General features: G+C 43.2%; 2 protein-coding genes across 3 annotated transcripts; both read left to right on the plus strand.

Annotated features, from left to right (window-relative positions):
- Positions 1–406: 406 nt before the first annotated feature.
- Positions 407–1,268, plus strand: LOC128306493 (uncharacterized). The gene is made up of 3 exons (XM_053044024.1): positions 407–536; positions 630–736; positions 1,065–1,268. The coding sequence occupies exons 1-3, from the start codon at positions 407–409 to the stop codon at positions 1,266–1,268; spliced, it is 441 nt and encodes a 146-aa protein (XP_052899984.1).
- A 2,164-nt stretch (positions 1,269–3,432) lies between these two features.
- Positions 3,433–11,994, plus strand: LOC128306475 (NADP-dependent malic enzyme). Of its 2 annotated transcripts, XM_053044005.1 has the most exons (3): positions 3,433–3,473; positions 6,515–6,884; positions 9,121–11,994. In XM_053044005.1, the coding sequence occupies exons 1-3, from the start codon at positions 3,433–3,435 to the stop codon at positions 10,732–10,734; spliced, it is 2,025 nt and encodes a 674-aa protein (XP_052899965.1). In that variant the 3' UTR covers positions 10,735–11,994. The 2 variants fall into 2 exon arrangements, with proteins under 2 accessions (XP_052899965.1, XP_052899966.1); XM_053044006.1 differs by lacking the exon at positions 3,433–3,473 and having other exon boundaries at positions 6,737–6,888.
- The last annotated feature ends 6,698 nt before the right edge of the window (positions 11,995–18,692 follow it).

The raw sequence follows: 18,692 nt of genomic DNA on the forward strand, positions 1-18,692 counted from the left end.
GCGAACGAAGCAACATTGGAGCATGTAGTAACATCCAGACGATTCACTGTCCGAATCGTAAACTATACCGATCACCCTCGGGCCATGTGAGGTTAGGTATAGCATGAGCTGAACTCTAATCGGGTGATGCTTTGTGCCCGGGACGTGTATGCTCCATGTATAGTACCTGCACCCAGCATCCGTAGAACAAGCTCGGACCGGTGACCTCGTGGTACTCGGCTGCTTGATAATGCCGTCCCGTCAGCGCGAATGCCGTTTCGCATCCAGCAGAAGTGTTTTGTGTTGTGTCATAACATAACGTGTTTCGTCGGGACGATCAGCCGATCTAGCTAGACAATTGTAACTGCATTGTCGTTACGTTCTATCGTTTCTCGCTTTCACTCCATCCAATCAGTACATGCTTGGAATGTTACGTCTAGTTGTCCGTAAGCCACTCGTGCTACTGATAGTTTTGATTGCATCGGTGGCTACCCTACCAGCGAATCCGCGACCGGAACAGGAACGAGAAACGTATCATGGCTTAATCCTGCCTAGAGGTATTGTGCATTTGCAATCACTTTGAAGGACCTTCGCTATGGTCGGTCGCTCGTTTTCAAAGCTGCTGACGATTCATACGTTTCTCATCCTAGCTTCCGACCCAAAGGTGGGGAAATGTCTGGAGTCGTCTGAGCTGTTCTACGTAGAGACGCTGATCGTTATGAAGGACGACGCGAGTCACATCAATGCAACAATGGAGGTATGTTAGCATGGTTGCCCTAGTGTGTGCTATTGATTAGCCAGGAAGGTTACACCTTAAAGGGGTTTTGATGGAATACGTGATGCTCACAGCCGCAGTCGGAAGTAGCACCAACTCGCTCAAGGACTCTGCTCTAGTGCCGATGTTCCGTTCCTTGGCTCAGTAACTGTAGCGCTTATTGCGCGCTTCTATTACGCATTGCAATTTCAAAAGTAAACCCTTCAACCCTATGTTGTTGTGTTATTGTCTATTCCTCTCCTTCCCAGTCAAAACCCGACATCTTAAAACTGATTCACCCGTGGGCTATTTTGGTTATTTTTTTTTACAGATTTCTATTGCAAGCCCGATCAAAATAGATTGCGTACGGATAACGGCAAAAACAGAGCATGATCAATTGGCATTGCAGTGGATGAAACTTTTGGAAACGAATAAGATCTTAATAGGCGTCGCAGAAGAACCATCTTCACAGTCAAATGCTCTCGAGTACTCGGTGTTCGTGTACGCTGTGCTGGACAAACCGACAAGAAGCTGAATGAGCGTTATAAAATGTCGCAAAGTGTTAGAGGATTTATATACTCTGTAATATACAATTTTCAGCACATATAAGAAGACGATTTTTTTTTTGGAAATTAAAATACTCAATTCTTCCGGGCTTAAAACAGTATAAAATAAAATTTTATAATGAAAACATTGTAGACTGACAAGCTTAAAATTAAGTTGAGTTAAATTGCGATACCGATTTCAATAAAACGTTCAATGTTACTTAATAACTTAACTTCACTACACTTCAGAAACGTGATTCACGAATCTTTTGAGATTCAGACAATTTCGGACACTCATGGGTCTTTACCGGAACTGGCATTCTTTGACCTTATTTATCCGTATGGTAGATAATCACAGGGGATTAGCTCGGGTGGGATTTTAGACCGATGCTATCGAGATCGGCTCCGCTACCAAATACACCACCTGGCCTATAGGCTCTTGAGTCTACTGATTCTCAAATCTTTACAGATTCATGGCTAACAGCGAATATCTTCAGTATCTTATATGTTTTGGAGTTCAGCTCTTCTATCAAATACTCCACCGGGTCTATAGACCTAAAGACTCATCAGTCTAGCAATTCTTGAGTTCATGACCATCAGCGAATATCTCGTATGTTTCAGTGGTCAGTTTACGGCTTTGTTCAACACATCGTCCCACGGATTCGAACCCAAGGAACTAGCACAGTGAACCCTTTTGCGGTGTACATCAAAACACCCCAGGAACAGTGTAATCTTCCAACAAATCGAAACGAAAACCACAACAAACCACAAACTCTCGCACCGCACACGGAGTGAGCCGCGCGCATTAGCCGAAGTAGCAGTGAAGACAAATGGCTGAAACATCGCTTGTGCAATGAGTTTAGCGCACATGCGAACGCAACGCGCGCGAAATCCGTTACAGCCGTGACTTTGACCGCGACTTAAAGCACCCCATTTTGGCTCTGCCCACTACCCCCTGCTCCGACAGGTGGCTCTTTTCCGTGGCTGTGCAAAAAAAAACACGCGCGAAGGGTGGTATGAAGATGAAGAAATTATGGAGTCACATTATGATTCAACCCGGGCGAGGGTAGACAGTGAAGAAAAAAAAAGGTGTACATTTTCATCACTTGCTTCCTGCGCTTTTGCAACGATTATGAAATGATTTTGGCGCATCTTGAGCAACGTGGTACGGGGCGCGAAATAAGTAGTCGTAGTCTAGTGCGGTTACCTTGGGAGTCTTTTTTGAGGAGGTGAACTGAATAATACACTAAAAGGAAGTACTTTTGTTTGAGGACAGATGAAGAAAGCAAGTATATCCAGACTACCGAGTTTTTAAGCAGGCGCAATGCAGATGAACACATCCTGTGAAGCTACTCTGCATAGTTTACACTAGTGGCAATAAGAATAAGGCATTGCAAATAACAAAATTTCTACAAACATGGGGATGATACAAAAAAATACCTTTTCCGTTTCGCTAGTACGACGGGGTTAGCTGTGATGGGCTTGGAGTTCCAATCGTAAGAGTACAAAGGTGTTCGTTCTTTTCCAAAACATTCACACCACTTACGTAAGACGGAAGACATACGAAAGCAAACAAACATACGAAAGCACCTAGAAGTCGTTCGGTCACCGTCGGTCAAAAAAGGTGAACGCGGGGCTGGTTCGATCCTGGTTCGGGCAAAATGTTCCGACACACACACGAAAAAGAAAAAATATGCTACAGAGGGGTGATTAGATGCAAAAGAGGGCGAGAGGTAGAAAAAAAAATGCACGTACAGAGATCGACTCCACGCCAGTAGCCTGACCGATCACTAACGCCGTACATGATGTTGATGATGACGATGGGGTATACATTACACCCGACGCCCTAGGGCACACCTACGGGAGCGTGGAAATGTTTTCACTTGCTTATCATCTGCCCGCTGGCCGGCTTGATCTTGCCAATAATCAGCTGATTTTAAGTATCGTTCCAATAAATTAGGAACGAAACGTGCGATCCGGCACAGTGCAGTGGAACCGCTGGTCGGGAATAGATTTCGCCGATAGTTTGGCGTCTTTTACATTAACGTGTGTGACCGTGTGTGTGTGTGTTTGTATCTGTCGGACGGTGTGTGCAATCGTAGATCAGAATTCCTTTCGTCGCTACTCAATTTATAAAGAAAACCAGACCCTGCCATGGCAACAACGGTGTACAACGGCTACTCAATAATGCAAAGGTAGGTAGGCAGAACGGTACCACCTATTACCATGCCGGCCATTTGCCGTTCAAATGTCAGATCTTGGTTGGCGATGCCTGCTGGAAATGGGTTTCGAATTATTTACCGGCTATCGTTACGTGTTGGTAAAGGGCCCTGTTTTTTTTTGTTGTTTTCGTGGTGGGGTGGACTTTTCGTCACTTTGGTGCTCTGGAGTGAAACCGGTGGAAAAGTGGAAAAATGAATGACGCGAAAGCAACGGCAACGAAAAGCAGCACTGCCGAGGCTGGCGGGTTACATCGTCTACCGAAGCGGATCACGGATTGCGCCAACACGCTGCGAGGGGGCTGGTTTTAGATAGCATCGAGGAAGGGGTAGATAGATGAGGGTAGTAAAAGCTTGCCCGAAAAAAAAAATTGCACAACCATCCACCCAACCTTCCGGCAAGCACTGTAGTGAGGCGAAAGGAGAAAACAGACAGCCAGGCTAGAAAAGGAGAAGCAGTATTGATCGGAAGATCACGCCATGTAAAGATGAATGGAATTGGCTACCAATTTGAATCGGAAATTGTACAAATTCATTCAAAATGTAACGTATAACCGCAAAGCTGAATTTAAAGTGCTTTCTGTTTGACGTCGGCAGACGGGCACAAACATATTGCTTACAATCCAACAATTCATCGGGTATGTGTGTGTTTTTTTTTATCGCTGGGTAAAATTGCGTAAGCCACATCAAGTGCCAACTGTCGAACGCTCGCAAAGCGGAAAACCAAACAAAACCCGCAACGTTTGTGTATGACAAACGCGATTGATAACGGATGTGCACGATTTGTCGCATACTTCCACCGTCCAAACTGATCTAAAATGACTAGTCACGGTATCCGTCGCGATGTGTGCGCCCGCTATTTTTTTTTTTCGTTGCTCCCGCTTTTGTTCATTAGCCATTCAAGCGGTTCCCAGCTGTCCCGCGAGTTTCACGGGATCGCGCGCGCGAAAGAAAGAGCACGAAAAACACGCGTGTTTGGCTTCGATCATCTGATGCCGTATCGCGATGTGTGTACAATCAAGGGGTTGGTCTTGTGCGTGTGCGTTTCGCGTATTTTGCGAATGTATAGTACTATCCGCCGATAATAACTACAGCAAGCAAACACCACTGCACATGAGCATATGGCGATGGATGGCGGTGGAGCAGTAAAAAAAAATTGCGTCGCTTTAGGGTGCTATCCACTAGTTGGATGATATTTTAAAAATAACTCTCAAATAGGGGGATGAATCGTTTGAAGTGTTTTTCTCTTTTTGATTTAATTGAGAGTGTTTTTTTTCATTAGAAGCGCAATCCTGTTCAAAATATCTACTGCCATAGGTTACACACTACAGCAAATATTTTGATTGACTCGATTTTACGTCAACTTTGCACAATACACAATTAACACAACAAGAATGTCTAAAATTAGTGCCTGAAGTGTTACTGTTAGGCACTCTTAAACCATCCTTTTTATCATTTGAAACAAGCTGGGCTGGTTAGTTTGATAAATGAAGCTTTTCAAAAAGGAGTATTTTTCACGTTTAAAATTTGGATACTAAATGAAGGGTTGAACAGCTCTATCCTTTGCAAGGGTTGTGCAATTGAAGGGTAAAAACAAAATTTTTTCGAGGAAATAACAGGTGGGCTGATAATTGTTTGGCCTATGACAGTAAAACACTTTTTTTTGGCCAAATTATTTTTTTGTATTCAACATACGTCCCTTGAAGGGCGATACACCAATTATAGCGGTCTTTAAATTTTTCGATACCCTTTTTGTAGTAGTATTTGTCCTTTGCTTCAAAAAAGGCCTCAGTTTTGGCGAACACCTTTTTATCCGAAGAAAATTTCTTCTCAGAGGACATCTTTTCGGGGATCTAAGAATAGGAATTAGTCACTGAGAGCCAGATCTACGAAAAACGGTGGGTGGCGAAGCATTTCGTGGCCTTGTTCATTAATTTTTGCCATTGTTTTCACTGATTTGTGGCACGGTGCGTTGTCTTGATAAAACACAATTTTTTTTTCTTCATATGCGGTCGTTTTTTGGCGATTTCGTCCTTCAATCGCTCCAAAAATTTGATGTAGTAGTCTCTGTTAATGATTTTTCCTTTCTCAAGATAGATGATTAAGATTATTCCTCGCAAATCCCAAAAAAATTGACGCCATAACCTTGCCAGCTGATTGTTGCGTTTTCCCCCGCTTTGGAGCAAGTTCATCGCGTCCAGTCCACTCGAATGACTGTCTATTGGACTTTGGAGTGAAGTGGAGAAGCCAAGACTCATCCACAGTAACATACTGACGCAAAAACTCGGATTTATTTCGCTCAAACAGCTCCAAACTCTGCTCCGAATCATCAACTTGTTGTTGTTTCTGTTCAAATGTGAGCTCACGCGGCAGCCATTTTGCACAGAGCTATCGCATATCCAAATACTCGTGAACGATATGTCCAATACGTTCCTTAGACATCTCTAGGGTGTCAGCTATCTCGATCAGCTTCACATTATGGGTGTTCTTAATAATTTTGTGTTTTTTTTAATGTTTTCGTCAGTAACCACCTCTTTTGGGCTTCCACTGTGTTCACCGTCCTTAGGGCTCATTTTACCACTTTTAAATGTAGCATACCAATATCTGATGGTTGATTTTGATAGAGCAGAGTCCGAAGACTCTTCATCAAGCCAATTTTTGGCTTTAATTATATGTTTCCCCTTCAAAAACTAATATTTTATCATCACGCGAAATTCCTTCTTTTCCATGATTACTCAAAACACAAAAGTTGCGTCATATAAAATGCTCTAGCTCATTAGGTTGTGGCCCGAGTGCTGTCAAATTTGGACAGAATTCCTTTGAAGGTTGGTACAAACGAAATATGATATGGATAAAAATCTTCTAGCGCGATAAATGTGTTAGGCCAAACAATTATCAGCCCACCTGTTATGTGAAACAATTCCATTAAAATGTACAACAATGTAAAGCAAATCAATTCATTTTTATATCTAAATTTTCTTTTTAATTTCCCACTTCACGCCAACGTGCATCTGCAGCAGTAGATGTCAGCCTGAAATGGATAGCAAAGCGAAGCAGGCGAAGGAAAAACCGAACACATCGAGTCGGCACCGCGTAGTAGGTAATGAGCTGCAAAGCGTGAAACAACAACAGTCCCAGCGACAGCAGGAGCCTTCCCGTGTGCCGGACCGCGCCGAAGCAAACGTAGTGCCGACACAGCCGCAACCAGGAGCCATCATTGGTGACACCAGCAGCAGCCGGACAGCAGGACCAACCCCAGCAACCAACAGCACCATGAGCGCATCGTTCAACCGTGACCGTCTTGGGCAGTGGCCCGCCGGATCAGACGGCGAAATTGCGGGTTCAATCGCTGGCTTCGATCGACTCCGCAATGGAAAGTTCAATAAGGTACGTACAGGTGGCGGCGCCTGCGCCGTAGCGTGCGTTTTTGTTTGTTCCCAAAGTGCGTGCGTATCGGTGCGTGGGTCCGCTGTATGTGTGGTCATCAGTGCTATGCCAAAAAAAAAAAAAGTGCGTGCTTCCCAATTCCCTTTCGCCCTTTCGCAATGTTTGTGTGACCGCTTGCGCGCACCTAGAACGGACATTGGTAATTGCATCTGTCGCGCTATCGTGCCGTGTCATCGTCCCTTTACATTTGTTTGATATCGAACGCCTTTGTTGATACGAGCGGAACTGATTAGGAGAGGGGTTCTACCATCCCGTGGGTAAAAGTCCTCCCAAGTAGCATCGTCTCAGTGCATCCTTTTTGGCGTTTCTACCTTTAAGCAAAGCCGCATCCAAAAACCCCGTCCGAATGGGGCACCCGACCGCGTCGGTGACCTTTCCGTGCAGTTAAAGGTCATAACAATGATCAAACCCCGCTCGAGATGGATTGTTTTATCGTTCGCCGCATGTGTTATGGTCACGATTCGCCCCAAATAGCTTGCAAAAACACCACCACCCCCACCCCAATCTTCTACTCCTCGTTCTCCTCCTCTTCCTCCTCCTCCGTGATATTTCCATCTGACCTGAAAGTCACAGACGACGGTCGAGTCACAGTGCCTTTCGAGCCCCACGGACGCCACACGGTCGTCTGTCTGTCTCCCACTCTTGTGCGATAGAACGCCATCATCTCCCCGCCCAAGAATCCACATCGTCCTTTATTTGTCCGTTCGGTAGGGTTCAATTATGAGCAGGCAGACGTCTTGAGTGTGCGTTTTTTGTTTTATTGTTTCTAGCAGACGGCAGAACCTCCTGGACCGATGGGAGAAGCGCTCGTATGACGCAAATAGCCAAGACATTACGCTACAGATTCTCCAAAATGGTTGGGTAGATGTGCAAGCACCAAGCGAAAACACTCTACTCATCGATTATATTGTCTTAGAGTGAAGCATTAAGGTTGAATGGAATGGTAGTAAAAACGCTCAAGAACAACTGAGCTGAGTGATGGCAGGTTTGTCAAACTGGAAACAGTCACTTTCAAAAGTCTAGACCTTAACGTTTCCCCGCATGTCTTCGAAACGTTCGATACTTTCCGTCCTATTAACTCCCCGTGCCTGGGTGATGATGAAATGACACACTATATAGTTGCAATCGCGTCCAAACGATGAATCATTGGCAAATCCAATTGGCTACACATGGCATGCCCTTGGTTTACTAGAGCAGCACATACGCACACCGACACACATCGGCACACGTTAGGCGCAGGTGCTGAACAGCTGATCCTACGCATTCCACATCACGTGTATCTCCGTGCGGAATTTTGTGGTGGCACAGCATCGCGCAATCCGCGCTCTGGGGCCCAAACTCGAACCAACCGTGGAGAAGGCCTGTGCTGGCATTGATCGGATCTGTTGCACCGTCCGCTATTTCGCACAGTCCGGACGATGACAGGGCGAAACAGTGACTTTGTGCTTGGGTTAGGTTTTGGGGGAACTTTGGTGGTTTTTCCTGGGCGGAATGCCTGAGCTGACGCCATGACGACATGTTGCTCATGATTTCTCTTCTCCAATAGGAGTTGTCTAAACCACTCCCGCATAGAAACTACGCGACTCTCTTCAATGCCAATGTTTTTTTTATCTAATCGGTAGGATGCTCCTATTATTTGCTTTGTTATGGTGCATTATCTCTGCACTGAACGTCTCAGGCGTGGCAAAAGGAAATGTTTAATGCCAATGTGACAACTGAATGGGAACGGCGAAGAATGGCTGTGCATGTGTAATCTTCAATCACTGCTTTAATTTTGCAACAGGAACTCGATGAGTGAGCTTTTCTACTTGACTTCTTTGTTAACTATTCTTCTAAATATATATATCAACTAAGGTTGACTAGCCAGCTACGGGTAGGAATTATTTACATCTTCCTTAACTTGGAACTAGGAACTAGGTCTATTAATGAAGAAGACGCAATAGGAGACGACCTTCAAAATCGAAAAACATTGGATGGTGATTATTACAGAAAACAATCCGTTTAGAGGTGGAATAGAATGACCTCCTCTTATAGAATGTCTGGATCTTGATGTCTGAGAATGGTTTTTTAATGGGGGGGGGGGGGTACTCTAAGCTACGTGGATGATTCGGTGAACGGTCGTGACCTCGGTTGGCAGAACACTCGTCTAAAGCTTTCCATTCCCTTCCCCTTCCAGGGTCTGTCCTTCAACATCGAGGAGCGACAGGTGCTTGGTATTCACGGACTAATGCCGGCGGTTGTCCGGACGGAGGCGGAGCAGGTGCAGCACTCCATGGAGCTGCTAAAGCATTACACCGATCCGCTGAACAAGTACATCTACCTGATGGGTCTGCTGGATCGGAATGAGCGTCTGTTCTACCGCGTGCTAGCGTCAAACATCGGCGAAATGATGCCGCTCGTCTATACGCCGACGGTTGGGCTGGCCTGCCAGAAGTACAGCCTGATCTACCAGCAGCCGAAGGGCATGTACATCACGATCAACGACAAGGGCCACGTGTACGAGGTGCTGAAGAACTGGCCGGAAAGTGATGTCCGCGCGATCGTGGTGACGGACGGCGAACGGATTCTCGGGCTGGGCGATCTCGGTGCGAACGGTATGGGCATCCCGGTGGGTAAGCTCGCCCTCTACACGGCGCTCGCCGGCATCAAGCCGAGCCAGTGTCTGCCGGTGACGCTGGACGTCGGCACCAACACGCAGAGCATCCTCGACGATCCGCTGTACGTCGGATTGCGGCATCGTCGCGTGACTGGTCCCTCGTACGACGAGTTCGTCCAGGAGTTTATGGAGGCAGCCGTCCGCCGGTTTGGCCGCAACTGTCTCATCCAGTTCGAGGACTTTGCCAACTCGAATGCGTTCCGGTTTCTCGACCAATACCGGCACGACTACTGTACGTTCAACGACGACATCCAGGGGACGGCCTCGGTTGCCGTTGCCGGTCTGCTAGCCTCGCTACGCATCACTCGCACGAAGCTGGCGGAGAACCGCGTCCTCTTCCAGGGTGCCGGTGAGGCAGCGCTCGGCATTGCCGAACTCTGCGTGATGGCGATGAAGCGGGACGGGCTGAGCGAGGAGGAAGCGCGCCAACGCATCTGGCTCGTCGACAGCAAGGGGCTGATCGTGAAGAACCGCCCGGCGGGTGGTATCAGCGGCCATAAGCATCACTTTGCGCACGAGCACGCACCGGTCGATACGCTGGTGGAGGCGGTCCGCGAGCTGAAGCCAACCATCCTGATCGGAGCGGCCGCCATTGCCGGTGCGTTTACGCCGGAAGTGTTGCGCACGATGGCGGTCAACAACGAGCGGCCCGTCATTTTCGCACTGTCGAACCCGACGAGCAAAGCGGAATGTACCGCCGAGCAGGCGTACGAGCACACAGACGGTCGGGCCGTGTTCGCGTCCGGCTCACCGTTCGCACCGGTTACGTTCGGCGATCGGACGTTCTATCCCGGCCAGGGTAACAACTCGTACATCTTTCCCGGTGTGGCGCTGGGAGTGCTGTGTGCCGGTGCGTCCACCATTCCGGAGGAAATTTTCCTACTGTCCGCGCAACGGTTGGCCGAAATCGTCACGGACGCGGATCTCGACCGGGGCAGCCTGTATCCGCCGCTGGAAAACATCCAGGACTGTTCGATCAAAATCGCCACCCACATCATGGACTATGCGTACGCGGAAGGGCTGGCCTGCACGAAACCGGAACCGGACGATAAGGAAGCGTTCGTGCGCGCGCAGATGTACGACGCGAGCTACAGATCGGCCGTCCCGTCGGTGTACGCCTGGCCGAAGCTGTAAGGCCGGATGTTAATGTATGCTTCTATCTAAAAACTTATCCCCTCCCCCTCCCACATCCTTCTTCTTCTTCTCATATCCCTCAACCCCTCATATCCCTTTGTTTGTAATGAATTCCTTCATTTTGATGGTTTTGATTGTTTTATCTGTGGCGGTGTTAGATCGTTTGCGTTAGACGAACCCAGTACTATTAATTTTCCGTTATGTTTGTTTGTAAATGTTTTGCTGTCTTATTTTTGTGAGTGTTGTTTCTGTTGTTGCTTTTTTTTTAACTTTTTGTAAGCTTTACTTGCACATTGAAACCATGCAAGGCATCATGCGTGTATAACACCTGTGCCTGTGCTGTCTTCAACGTGATGAGGAAAAAGAAAGGGAAAACCACACACTCAAAAATACACTCCCCAAATGCAGCTGAAAAAGCTGTTTAAACTCAACGAATAAATTAAGCACTATTGATGTGGTGGCAGGAGATTTACGGTTTAAAAAGGAAACGTTATAGCATCTACTTCACTGGCCTTCTTTACTCGTACTGTTTCTCGGTGGAAAGTGTGCGCGCTTGTTATTGTTCTCGTACATGTAAAAAAAAAATACAAAATGAAGCCAAAAAAATCAAATCAATGTCCAAAAACCCTGTACAACACCATTTCATACTCATTAACCCCCAAAAACCGTTCTCTCCCCTCGTCCTATATAAAAAAAAACTGTGTCTCGTAAATGTTTATCGAAGTGAAAGTGATAATAAAATGTGTAAATTATATGGCTAAGGATGTTTGTTACGTACTTACCTATCCGCCCTCCTGCACCCATTCTTCCCCCTAAAACTTCACCTCTGCCTCCGTTGTATATATCCAACCGGAACCGGTTCCGGTCGCTCTGCTTCACATGTTGCATGCTCTCGTTCTTTGATGTGTTTTTGTCCCTCCCTCTACAACTAGAAAAACAACAGCACCCGATGTTACATCCGGTACGTACGGTACTGTGTGTTCATTAATTATGTTTCGATCTAGACGAACTTGAACTTGAAGGCGTTGAAGGTGAACGATGCTGTCTCGGGCATGTGGAATAGGTCACATTCCATGTTTCCGGTGTAGGGAAACACGCTGTCTACGGCTACGGTTAGATTTTATTCCACCAGGTTTATTTAACCAGGAAATGATGAGTGATCTTAGGTGTTTAAAAAGGTATTGGTTAATTTTTGGTTTGCCTCACCTTTTGCAATAGAGCATTGGTTGAGGCTTCGAATGTAAATGCGAATAAAAATAATTTAATTTGCTATTTTGCTTTTTATTATTCGGTGATGCATTTGAGTTATACTTTTGGGTTGTTTATCTCTTGAAATTAAATGTTTGATTTATGTGATCCTGAAAGCAAACGAAAACGATAATTAGTGTGTTGTCTATTGGCTATTACAACTGCTCGTTACAATGTTGATTGTATTGAAAGAAAACTTCAATGGAAAATTGGTAACTAATGGAAAACTCGTCGATAAACTGTTTGGCACTTCTGCTGGAATTCAACTTGGTTTTTGCCTCGTTAATCTCCAAACCCGAGGTTTTCTGACCGTCGGCTGATACGAAATTCCCTACAAACCAGCTGTTTTCAGATTTCCGATACCAGGAGAGCATGTTTTTCAAGAGGTGACACCTGGTACCAGCCGAGCAAGCAGCTTCCCGGTAGATGGCGCGCAACTTGTAACTGCTTACCTCTTGAAAAACATGCTCTCCTGGTATCGGAAATCTGAAGACAATTGTATGCGCGGCTACGGTAACGTGGTTTTTTGCAGTTGAGATGCTGATTTTATCACTTGACAAATTTGAAGGCGTTTTGTCTACTCTTGTGGCCCTGCACCTAATAATAAGAGAAGAAATCACAAAGAGGCTCATTTTTTATCCTACATGAGTCATGAGGCAAAGGTCTACGAAGAAGGTTTTTACAACCTAATGTAAAATAAAATAAAATAATAAAATAAAATGAATCCTTTTGAAGGATAACGAGTACCCACACCGTTGATATGTAATTTTCTCAGAAACGTTGCTATATTTTATTTCATAACCATTTTACAATTGTGAGAATTGACTTTTTTTAAAAAGCTTGTGATCAAACTGTTTTCGACTTTAGTACAAGTGATCGGGGTTTTGTTTATTCGTGGCTCAATAATGTCGCGGAGATGTAATGTCGCAAAATTGATCTATGTTTTCTTTTTTTTTTGTATTTTTGTTCTGTGTGTGTTTTTTGGTTTAATTCGGATTCGGAAAACTAACTGCTGATTCGTTTAATCGTTGTGGTACGAGTTAAGAAGGTTTTGCTGAAATGGGTTAATATTTTCTTACTAGCGTTTTTTTTTGTTTTGCATAAAGTTGACCACTCCCCCACCCGCCACCCCTTCCCGCTCCTTTCCGTTTCACTCACATGTTTTACGCCATTTCCCTCACGTTTCTAAGGATTTTACTCTTGTTTCATGTCACAAGTATGGCCCAAACGCTCGGAACATTCGTGAGGGGTGACTGGGAGGAAATTGCCCATTTTGTTTTTATTCCTCTCCGGGTTATGAAGGCGGCGATATACCATACGTATTTGGAGCTATTATTAGTTTCGCGTGTGGGTGGCAAGATTCATGAGCAAGTGGATGAAAAATATACATAGCTGGTATGTGTATGTATATTAACTCTCCTATCAGCAGGAATATTTCATCGTGACAACGAGAAAAATGGGTATTAATATAAGGTTGTTTGTTTTTTTTTTTGTTTTTAGGAAGAAAAATGTTCTCGGTTTTGCGAGATGTTGTTTCTTTGCTTTGTGTTTTCGTTTTGTTTTCTTTTATTATTGATTTCCGGTTTTGCAAAACAAACAAACAAAAACCCTGCTACTAATCAATTCAAGAAACGCAATGCAATTTAATAAGTGGAAACAAACGAAAGCAAGCAAAACGCAAAACGAACAATGTTAAACATTTGCCAGCTGCCTATACAGAGTTATCTTGTTATTGCTGTGTCACATGTGTACCGCTAGCTCACACTAGTAAGGCTTAAAAGGGGAAATTAGTGTTTTTTTTTCTTTTGTTTTAATCCATACCACTAGATACAAACGAAATGAAAAATTGTTCTTTTTTTATAAAATAAAACAAACATCCTAAAAATTAGACAATCTTATCGGGCATACACCACGGCCTAAGCACGGAGCGGTTTAGTAGACTATTGCACAGTGTAGCGTGAATGTAGTAGACTAGTAGTGTAGTATTAGTTAGTAGTAGTAGTAGCAGTTAGATGGTAACGATACTAAATAATGGCTACGCGCTGTCTCGCAGTAGCACTCGGATATATATGGTGGGTCGGAGAAAACCGGTTGAGGACGAGGAGAGAAAGTGGGGCAGGTGTGTGTGTGGGTTTAACGATTAAAAGCATCCTGTCAACCGTTGTCAAAAACAGAACTCTAACTGACAGTTAGGCCTTAGCATACTTGAATTGATGAAAATTGTTCGACATTATTTGCTTTGTTAGTATTCGTTTGTTTTGTCCCTATTTGCTGAACGTGCACACCATTAACCCCGGGGTGGGTGCGCCTAATTCGAATTCAATCCTCTTCAATATTTACAGCTGGGGCTCGTGTGTTCTTATAACATTCCTTTTATTGTAGGTTTCCTTTCCCATCGTTATTTTGTTTTTATTATCACTGCTTGCGCGGCACCACCAAATGATAGTTCGTTGCATTTTTCTTTTTTTTGTTTTTGTTTATGTTTGCTTTTGTTTTTTGTTCACATGAGGGATCTTTTCTTTGTTTGTTTGTTTGTTTGTTTGTTTGTTTGTTTGACTGATACTTACAAATCTATTTAAGATGCACATAGATGGTGTTCACTGTAAAACGGCACTGATATTGTTTATCTTGATGCTAATTAATGTACCTGAGCGCTATTGCCCTTTTGTTTCCTTTTTTCTCTTTTTCTTTTCATTTTCTCGCTTGCGGATCTTGCGTGTGTTCAATGGTTTTTGTTTTACTTTTTGGGCTCTCTAAAAAGGCGTGAAATAAAGTTGTTTTTTTTTTATGTTGGTTATAGTATCGGAATAATACTTGCAATAGATGTAGCAACCTCCTGGTGGGAAAACAACTATACTAAAGGTTAAATAAAAACTCGTTTAAAAACAAACTAATACTTTTAAATTAATGTTACAAATTATTCGTTAATTTATCGTCACACCCAATGACACTTAACTAAGCAGACTAAAAACATCACAAAACAAATATACACTCAAATCGTAAATGATGAACTAACTCAATACTAAAGCCAAAACCGTATAGAGTTGTACAATAATGTTACTTGTTTCAATCTCTTTTCGTTTGCCAATCCTTAAAAATAAAACTCAACGTACTGTCAACGACCAATTATGATGATCCACCTACTCTTTTTCACTTTTCGCAACGCTAGACATAACTTACGTAAATCACTTTATGTTCTCTCTTTCGCTTCGCTTCTAATTACACCCTACCATTTATTGCATTTTTTAATACAACTGTTTTTGTTGTTCTTCACCCAATTAGCAAATGAACAACCTTCAGGGCCGTCCAACAGTGGTATACAGAACCAACCCAAAATAGGAAAAGTTTCCTATCCAACGAAATTTCAGCCAACATATTTGAGCATCAGTTTGTTTTTTGTTTTATTTATTGCTTCTCGTTATTGCATACGTTCGTGTACAGGATGCAATATCGGCTTCATTTTATTAAACGTCTACAAACACTTTTTTTCGCGAGGAGAGAGAGAGAGAGAAGTATTTTTCAAATAAAAAACAAGCGGTCATTTCACTTTTCTATCCTAATTGCGTGTGTGTATGTGTGTTAGAGTGTGTTTATTTGCAAATATTACTGTAATGTTTTCCCCTTTCACAAATGTTTCACAACTGTCGAAACAAACAAACACACGCCACACCGCCAACGCACACACATCTCAACTGTACAACAATTTTGCTTTTTAGTTTTCAAACTTTCGTTTCGTTTTTCCTTTTCTTCCAACAAACAAATGGCCAACAAATATTATTATTATTGCTAACATAACTGTCCATATTTGAGATGTGAGGAGGTGGAGGGATTCTCATCACAAAACCAAGCAAATGTACGTACCCACACAAACAACGGTGACAGGGTTTCCTTCAGACGGTAGGGTTTTGTATATGGTTTGCTAGTTATTTAAATATTAAAAAATACGTATTTTATACAGGTAATTAATTTTCTGGTGTTATAATCTCCAAAGTAATGGCGCAACTACAAAGCCCAAACACAAAACCCGTCTGTACAAAACACTTCGCGAAATCCGTTTCATCGCGAAATTCTTGTATGTAAGCCCCGCCATTTTTTTTTTCACACCACCGTTCACAATCAAAATCTAAACGCACAACCATTTACAAACACAATTGTTTGCTTATTGTTTTCCAAAACCCTCAAAAACTCAATGTATGTCACACACGTTCAAATTCAAGTTGGCCAAATTCAAAATGCTACTAAACTTACTAAATAGTGAGAAGTTTTCAATCACCTTCCACTTCCGTTTTTGTTTTGCAATGTTTTCCGCACACAATACGCTTCTCACGCATCACAATGTTTGCCTATTTGTTTGCAGTCTATCGATAATAATTTAAAGAACGAAAAAAAAAATTAAAAAAACGCTTATTAGCCAAAAATCAATACGTATGTTAATATACACATTTTTGTTTACCGTCGTTGCGAGATTTTATAGTTGCCGTAACCGTGTGTTTTGGCTATCTTTAGTCCAATAAATTCGTCGTTAAACTAATTAAGTAATGCCGAGCGCAATGCCGTTTGCTTTATTGCACAATTTGCACTTTTCAATTTTATAAACCGTAATATGCAAAATGGACGTTGTGTTAAGTGAGTATAGTTGCGAGAGTTCAAATCAAATTTTGTTTACTGCTCTCCGTTTTGATAACATTTTTTTTTGTTCGCGCTTTTCTTGCGCATCGGGATCGATATGTAAAGATGCTTAACACCGTCGACGTATGTGGGAATGGGTGCGTCGCGTTAAAAAGACTTATGGTACCAAATCGAATCCCTTCGTACTTGCGCATGTGGTAAATATATGTGTGTGTGTGTGTGTTCCGATTAATTCGTTCCAAATTTTTCCGTTTCACTTACAATCGTGTGTCAATAGTTATGAAGCAACCGCAAGTTTATCAATCGATCATTAATGCAAATGCTGGTGGTTTACCTATTTCGTAACGCATCCATTTTCCATTGCATAACATGCAGACAATGTTACTAAATTTGTGTTTACCAAAGCCAAAACAAACAAACAAAAAAATGAATGCAATAAAGTTGCTGGTATTTAAAACTTATCGTAACTGTAACTTACGCTAAAAATACGTATGTTTGTTATTTCCTGTGTTAACGAATACAAACGTTGCATCACATAATGTTGGTTTGTTTGTTAGATTTTTGTGTTTTGCACCTCTCGATAGTAAGAGTGTAATAATTTTCTTTTTTTTTTCAACATCATTAGTCCTGTTTATGCTTCACGGATGAGAACGTGGGGGGGGGGGGGGGGGAGGGGGTTTGGAAAATCTAGCGGGAGGTATTTCCGGGCAGGAGATCAAATGTTTTTAGAACTCTTCATAAATTGTGTGCGCGGTAATTATTAATTGACATCAAAACCACCCCCACACACACACACACACACATTATGCGCAATCTTAGCTTTTCCTTTATGCACATGTGTGCATTAGGATTAAAATGAAATCAAGAGCGAAGGGTAGTAGGGAGAGGGGGGGTTAATAACTAGAGTAAATTCGTTAAAATGCAACAACATATTTTGCAATCTATAATATCAAACGCAATTAAAATTACCTATCTCTAGCTAATTATAAACAAAAACACAGGTTAGTTTTGTATGTGTGTGCACGTGAGAGCATAAGAGAGGAGTAGAGAGAGTGAGAGAGTATGTGTCCTTCGGTTGGCTCTGTATGGCCGAATGTTGGTTAATTACGAATGCAAATTAATTTGTCTGGTTTGCAATCACATAAGGGAACGCTTCAACCATTTAGGGGGAAAGTTTCAAACGTGTAAGGGGAAGCCTGGTGAGCCTCCCGACTGAGCCGATGCTGCATTGCTCGCTATGCGCAGTTCTTACGTTCGGTCACTTGCCTACATGCTTCGTCGAACCAGCCAGATCGGATGTTGCCCCGACGTGGCCTTGGCACAGATAATATTCGTTTTTAGAACAGGTTGAAACACTCTGGTTGAAATGTTTCCTTATATGGTTGGAAACCCTGCATAGACCGATGTGTGATTTTTAAGGCTTAGAAATATCATTGCAGGTAATTTCTACCAATTTTCCCAATGAAAACCACAAATTAAAAACAGGCCCCAATTGCCCACCCTACTCTGGCTAGTCGAATAAAATCATTCGCAAATATGGCTTGGTTAGCGGTTTTCCTAACAATAATGATGCTACTAATATGTATCGTAATTATCGTCGAATTAATATTGTAGTCCTTACATGTTTATGCAATAGTGCTCCCCTGCGGACGCTATGTGGGGATTCGTGTAAAATTCTTGTTACGAAATCACAATATGGTAATTAATTTGTAGCCTAGCAAATATATGTCACTCGGGGCGAGTGTCTGCTTCGAACGAGGAAAATCCATTCGACGTCCATCTAGCCGCAGCATGCTTTCTACCGCTCCCAAACTAACATTCTAATCTGGCAGAGCGCTAAAGCTGAATTTAGCAAGCTTTCGTGCTCTGCCAGGGAATGATGGTTAGTACGGGAGAGAAAGAAAACGTGCTGATTTGAATAGTTGGGCGTCGAATGGATTTTCATCGTGCGAAGCAGGTACTCGCCTCGACTGTGTCTTCTATCGCAGTGTTTTCTTCTGCTTCTTTGTTTTTGTTTTTTTAAATCAACAGCATATAACCTACGGCTTAATGTATTATAAACACGTTTCCATTCCTCCTAG

Source organism: Anopheles moucheti, chromosome X (genome assembly GCF_943734755.1).
Source record: "Anopheles moucheti chromosome X, idAnoMoucSN_F20_07, whole genome shotgun sequence".
Classification (NCBI taxonomy): domain Eukaryota; kingdom Metazoa; phylum Arthropoda; class Insecta; order Diptera; family Culicidae; genus Anopheles; species Anopheles moucheti.

Bases quoted from the DNA above. Each gene is read 5' to 3' on its own strand.
- LOC128306493 (XM_053044024.1), top strand. From the start codon at position 407: ATGTTACGTCTAGTTGTCCGTAAGCCACTCGTGCTACTGATAGTTTTG. The intron at 537-629 runs GTATTGTGCATT...TTCTCATCCTAG, and splicing joins TGGCTTAATCCTGCCTAGAG to CTTCCGACCCAAAGGTGGGG. The intron at 737-1,064 runs GTATGTTAGCAT...TTTTTTTTACAG, and splicing joins ACATCAATGCAACAATGGAG to ATTTCTATTGCAAGCCCGAT.
- LOC128306475 (XM_053044005.1), top strand. From the start codon at position 3,433: ATGGCAACAACGGTGTACAACGGCTACTCAATAATGCAAAG. The intron at 3,474-6,514 runs GTAGGTAGGCAG...GTGCATCTGCAG, and splicing joins GGCTACTCAATAATGCAAAG to CAGTAGATGTCAGCCTGAAA. The intron at 6,885-9,120 runs GTACGTACAGGT...TTCCCCTTCCAG, and splicing joins GCAATGGAAAGTTCAATAAG to GGTCTGTCCTTCAACATCGA.